This window comes from Nematolebias whitei, chromosome 5, assembly GCF_014905685.2.
Source record: "Nematolebias whitei isolate Nwh7 chromosome 5, NemWhi1, whole genome shotgun sequence".
NCBI lineage: Eukaryota > Metazoa > Chordata > Actinopteri > Cyprinodontiformes > Rivulidae > Nematolebias > Nematolebias whitei.
In genome coordinates this window covers 22,341,091-22,347,244 of record NC_056502.1, presented here as the reverse complement: position 1 = coordinate 22,347,244, position 6,154 = coordinate 22,341,091, and the positions used below count along the sequence as shown (strand labels likewise).

Genomic DNA, 6,154 nt, shown 5'->3' with positions numbered 1-6,154 from the left:
ATATATATATATATATATATATATATATATATATATATATATGGTGTCAGTCCGTTTTTACAGTTGTAAACACTTGATCTTACATAAGCATTATTGTTGCGTTTAAAATTGTATTTTTCAGCTAACCTTTTGTCTTTTTTATAATAAATGCCCACATGACGACCACTGCCTCACTGCAGAAGAGTTGTTTGTTCAGTGGTGCAAATGGAAAAAGTCAAGCCTACACAGTTTGCATTATTTCTCATCAGCGCTGACACAACATGCAAATCACAACCGGCTCACTGAATATTTTTATGCCATTGAAGTCTGGACACCAGGTTGTGCTTTGTTTTTTCAGCGCCAGTAGAACCAGTTTGGCCCACCATGGCATGTGACAAACTCTTCCTGATTGTGCTGTTTTTTCTCTGCAGTAAGTAAACTTTCAGAACTTGTCTCTGTCTGTCCTCACGCGCAGCGCTGAAGCGATCTCACACAGGAAGGCCTAACCACAAACACTCTTTATGGAGGAAATGTAACGGTTCATGCAACAACAGCAGCAGTAAATTTGTTTCAGTCTTGGTGCCATCACGTTTGTTTCTTTGTTCTCTTTTCTTCCAGACCTGACTGTGGCACTCACAGGTAACGCACAAAGGACAAATATGACACTAAAATTCATTGTTTTCATTAAAAAAAAGCAGACGCAGATAACTTTACAGTTTTTCCGCTCATCGTTTGATTTGTCTCTTTCAACCCATTTGATTATTTTCTCACTTTTAAATTTTTTTTTTTGTTCATTTGCTTGTTTTTGTCAGACACTATATCCTGTTACAGGATTGAGCCGGGGACGATGGCGGGCATCATCTCTGCAGATTTGGTTCTGACCCTCATTATTGTCGTTGTGACATACAGATGTGCCAGCTGCCGGCGTCAGAAGATAGACAACGGTAGCAGAACCCTTACTGTTTTTCTCTTTTAATGTATTTGCTGTAGATTTGGAAACTGTGTTTATATTTAACATTCTTTGTGTTTGTTGTACATTTATTTAAACGTAATGGATTTTTGTCTGTTTTCCACACCTCTTTACAGCTAACAAGGTGTACATGAACGTTCGAGCCAACTGCAAGTCCACATAAGTTTTGCTCCAGTTTTTATTTTGCTTCAAGAAATCCAGTAAAGCCTAAAAGTGGATGTTTCTGATTTTACCTGGTTATAACAAAAACTGCAGTACAGCTCTATTTTTAGTCTTTTCTGCAAACTTTTCTTAAAGTTCCCATGAAGTGTACTGCAATGCGTCCGCATGTTTTATAGATTAAAAAAAAAAACATTTAAAAAGTGGAGGGGGATTTTCTTCATTTTGTGGGGCGGGGTTTTGCCACATAAAAAATGTATTATTGCCTGTCGCCTTAAAGTGTTTGTGATAATGTAACTGCCTACGTCTGTGTGTTTAGCTTACTGCCTGTTAGCATAATATCTCATGAACCACTGAACAGATTTGTATGAAACTTTCAGAAGGTTTTCGTTGAATATCCATTTACAACAGATTAACTTTTGGAGTCAGCTTCATTAAAGATGGCCGCCACATCTAATCAACCTGAGCAAACCCATTTATGCCTCACTTGGTATGGTAGTTGCTGAGACTCATATCAAATTAACACTCCGAGGGCTAACGGACAGGGTGAGATTTGGCAGTGTCAGATGCAAGCTCACACAAGAATAAAAAGATTAATAATAAATAAAGAATGTTTTAATCTATTAAAAACTTTGAGTGTGTAAAATAAATTATCAAAGTATACAAACAAAAAATGTATTTTAATCTTCTATATTTATCAAACAAACAGCCTCTCAAGTGGTTAGTTTATTTTTAATATACTCTGAAGGTATTTTGTTTCCTACAAATGCCAAAAACGATACAGTATACAGAAATGAGATATGATAGGAAACATAAACATTGGGATTTTTTTATGACTTTGCCCTCCATTAAACTACTCATTCTACAATGTATGAAAATTTACTTTCACAGTTTGTACATAAATAAACATTTTTATACAATTTATGTGCCTGAAGTTAATTTTATATATGTAAACCTGTTGTTTAGATGAATTGATCATGTTCGTTTTTCAGTCTTGAAGGAAATAAACTCAAATCAAGGCTAATAAAACAACAGGAAATAGAAAATGTTTTATTTTTTTATTGAATTAATTCAAATCCTCTTGAAGAAAACGTTACAGCTGCAGAGTTCTGACTGAAGAAGGATTTATTTCTATTTGTTTTCTGTGTAAATGCTTATTGCATAAAAACCGGTCAAGGTGGCTTTATTGTCATTCACATCACATGTGGTACATGAGGTGGAACGAAACTATGTACACAGGGAAAAAAACTGCTGAAATTAGCTAAAACAGCTGAAATTAGCTAATTAAAAAAACATGCTGAAATGGAAGAACAAGCCTAAATAAGCAGAAGAAAGCAGAAAGGAAACATTTGCTGAATTAGATTTAAATGAACAGAAATTAGCACAAAATTTTGGAAATTAGCTTAAAAAAGCTGAAAAAACTTTGGAAAAATTGCTGAAAAGTAGCTGAAAAGGCAGAAAAGAAGGACGTGGAAAGACCTGAAATGAGCTATAAAAAATAAAAATAAAAAGGGAATTACATGAAAAAGCTAAAAACAGCATCAAAAGAACTAAATAGTAGCTGAAAAAAGCAGAAATTAATACAAAATAGTGGAAATTATTTGAAAAAAAATGCTGAAATTAGCAAAAAACAGCTGATTTGCTAAAAAGTCAAAAAGAAGCTTAAATTACAAGAAGGAAGTGGAGAGAGCACATTTTTGCTGAATTAGGCTGTAAAAAGTTAAAAAGGAGTGCAAAAAATGTGGAATTAGCTGGAAAAGTTAAAATTACCATAGCATAAAAAGCTAAATAGTAGCTGAAATAGCAGAAACAGCTGAAACTTGCAGAAATAATCTGAAAGGAGCATAACAAACTCAAATTAGCAGAAAGAAGTTAGAAGAAGCGCACAAATGTTGTAGTTAGCAGAAAGAATCTGAAAGGAGCACAAAACAGCTGAAAAAACTGCTGACATGAGCTGAAAAAGTTTACATTTAGCCTAGAGTATAGAGTTTTTTTAGGTGTTTTTTTAATTTCTTATTTCATTAGTACCTCTTCAGAATGTAATCTCTGGAGGGCACATTAGATATGACGTTTGTCCTGCAGCGTGTCAGTGATAAACTGATTAAATGCTTTCAGTCAGACGCTGAAAACATGTTTGATATTATCTGATCTGTTCCTCGTGCTCACTGGTTCAACTCTCGGCAAACATCAGAATAAAGTCGATGCTTGAAGCCCATTCTTTGCCTCTTTTTGTTCAAAGCTCTGCTTCATATTTATTTCCCCATATTGTGAAGGGCTCCTAACTAACAGGACAGTTTTATAGATTTCAGTTTTAACTTGATTGATTCTGCTGTCCTGCAGGTTTCAGATTTTCCTGCAAGCTCGTCAGTTTACCACAGAATGTGATGAGTTTTCTTTATGATATCAGATCTGCGTCAGCTTGAACATTTCAGTGTTTTAATAATAATCTGAGATAGTGCTTCTCAAACCTTTTATATAGGTACCACTTCCAACAACAAAGTTCAACAAGTACCACCAGTATGACTGAAACATCCAAACTCCTTAAAGGAAAGCACATCACCAAGTCCCCCACTCTTGCAATTGTGTCCAAGTTCTCTGTTTATTGGGGACAGGGTAGTTAGGTATCACTTAAACAAGTTAAAAGTAAGAGCACTTGAGTTAGTCTATTGGTTAATTAACTTGACTGATTAACTTTGCTGATTAAGGCTAATTTTCATCAGAGGTCCCTTAAAAGAAGACATCAAGAATACGCTAAATCAATAAAAAATAAAGTTCAAGTCAAGTTTATTGTCATTCACATCACATGTGGTACATGAGGTGGAACAAAACGTTGTACACAAGATCCCAGTTACATCCAAAAAAATCAAAATATAACCTAGAAAAAACAGTAAATAAGGATCTAAGATAAACACTAAGAGATACAATAAGCAAATGCCAAACGGTACGTTAAAAGATCTAAGATACGCTAAACACTAATATTGTAAAACAATAGAGCATATCAACAGCAGCCCGAACATGAGTCTGTGGTGAGACGATGGATATGAATGAATACAACAGCATACATAAATGAAAACAAATATAAAATACATATAAGAGCCATTTCAAAGCATAAAACCATAAAAACAGATCAGTTTGTGTCTTTAAAGGGATAGTCTGCTCATTTTTCAAACAGTTTTCTATAGTTAGTGTCAAGACTCGAGGAACCCAGATGGAGCGAAACCAGAAAAGACAAGACTTGGTTAGAAAACGTAGTGATGTTTATTATATACAGTGTCTATTTACAGTGGGTCATCTTTGGAAGATCCTGGAAGAGAGAGTTGAGTAAGTGGAGTCCAGTTGCAGTTCTTAATTTCTTTGTTTTGTTTTTCCTTACAGATGGTGAAGTAAGAGTTTGGCGAGGACGTTTAGTCACCAGGGTTGATCCAAAGGGAAGGCGGGACACTACTGGAAGGACAGGCGTGTGGCTGGAAGGCGAGGCACGGAGAACATGAACCAGGACCATGGAACTCAGAATCCAAACGGGAGCCAAGAAAACAGGAGGACTGTAGACACAGAAACAAAGGTAAGTACTTCTCATATATTTTTCATATAATGGCCAAAAGCATAAATACCGAATAGGGTACAATGCTCCAGCGATGAGTCACACTGGACTGCAGCCTTAAATAGTAAATGGTAAATGGTAAATGGAGCTTACTTCTATAGCGCCTTCCAGCCCCCTATGAGGGGCCCCAAGGCGCTTTACAGTACCAGCCATCCACCCATTCACACGCACATTCATACACCGGTGGCGGTAGGCTGCCATGCAAGGCGCCATCCAGTCCCACCGGGAGCAACTCGGGGTTAAGTGTCTTGCCCAGGGACACAACGGCACATGGTGTGGGAAGTCGGGATTCGAACCTCCAACCTTCCGATCAGAGGTCGGCTGCCACTACCACTGCACCACGGCCGCCCACAGTAGCAGGAGCTCTTCAGATGGATGGCTGCCAGCTGGTGGCAATCAGCAGCCAATTAGAGGAGGAGCTGCAGGTAGTGGAACTCACAGTACCCCCCCCTCAAGGGTCGCCCCCAGGCGACCGGAGACGTTTCTCGGGGTGGTTACGGAAAAACGATGTAATGAGGCTGGGGTCCAGGATAAAAGACCGGGGGATCCACGATCGTTCTTCAGGACCGTAACCCTCCCAGTCCACCAGATACTGGAACCCACGTCCTCTGCGTCGTACGTCGAGGATGGTCCGGACACTAAAGGCAGGATGATTGTCGATTAGTCGGGCGGGTGGAGGGAGGTCGGCAGGAGGGCACAAGGGACTGACGGCCACCGGCTTAACCTGGGAGACGTGAAAAGTGGGGTGGACCTTCATGGAATGGGGGAGACGAAGGCGTATAGCGGAGGGATTGATGATAGCAATGATGGGAAAAGGACCAATGAACCGGGGCGCCATCTTTCTGGGAGTATCCTTGAGTTGAATATCCTTAGTGGAGAGCCATACCTTCTGTCCCACCTGGTACAAAGGAGCTGGTGTGCGGTGGCGATCAGCAAATCGCTTAGCTTGGGCAGAAGCACGAGTCAGAGCTGTCTTAGCCTGTCGCCAGACACGTCGACACCGTCGAAAATGGCGTAGTACCGACGGAACAGAGATGTCGGTCTCCTGGCTGGGGAACAAGGGAGGGATATAGCCGAGGGAGGCCTCAAAAGGGGACATACCTGTGGCGGATGATTTGTGGGAATTGTGGGCATACTCCACCCACACTAGGTGCTGGCTCCAGGCAGAGGGATCCTTCTCGGCGACACAACGAAGAGTAGTTTCAAGGTCCTGATTACAGCGCTCAGCCTGACCATTGGATTGTGGATGGTGACCCGAAGTGAGACTGGAGGTGGCCCCTAAGGTTTTGCAGAAAGCCTGCCAGACTTGGGAGGTGAATTGCGGACCACGGTCCGAGACCACATCGGAGGGAATCCCATGAATCCGGAATACATGCTGGATAAGGAGTTGAGCGGTCTCGAATGCAGAAGGGAGCTTAGGTAGGGGAACAAAATGAGCCGCTTTA

The 6,154-nt window shown here is 40.1% G+C and overlaps 1 protein-coding gene across 1 annotated transcript; it reads left to right on the top strand.

The window, feature by feature from the left end:
• The first annotated feature begins 363 nt into the window (after positions 1–363).
• Positions 364–1,112, top strand: hcst (hematopoietic cell signal transducer). The gene is made up of 4 exons (XM_037677221.1): positions 364–409; positions 598–618; positions 792–923; positions 1,066–1,112. Exons 1-4 carry the CDS (start codon positions 364–366, stop codon positions 1,110–1,112), a joined length of 246 nt encoding a protein of 81 aa, XP_037533149.1.
• The last annotated feature ends 5,042 nt before the right edge of the window (positions 1,113–6,154 follow it).

Bases quoted from the DNA above. Each gene is read 5' to 3' on its own strand.
- hcst (XM_037677221.1), top strand. From the start codon at position 364: ATGGCATGTGACAAACTCTTCCTGATTGTGCTGTTTTTTCTCTGCA. The intron at 410-597 runs GTAAGTAAACTT...CTTTTCTTCCAG, and splicing joins TGTGCTGTTTTTTCTCTGCA to ACCTGACTGTGGCACTCACA. The intron at 619-791 runs GTAACGCACAAA...TGTTTTTGTCAG, and splicing joins CCTGACTGTGGCACTCACAG to ACACTATATCCTGTTACAGG.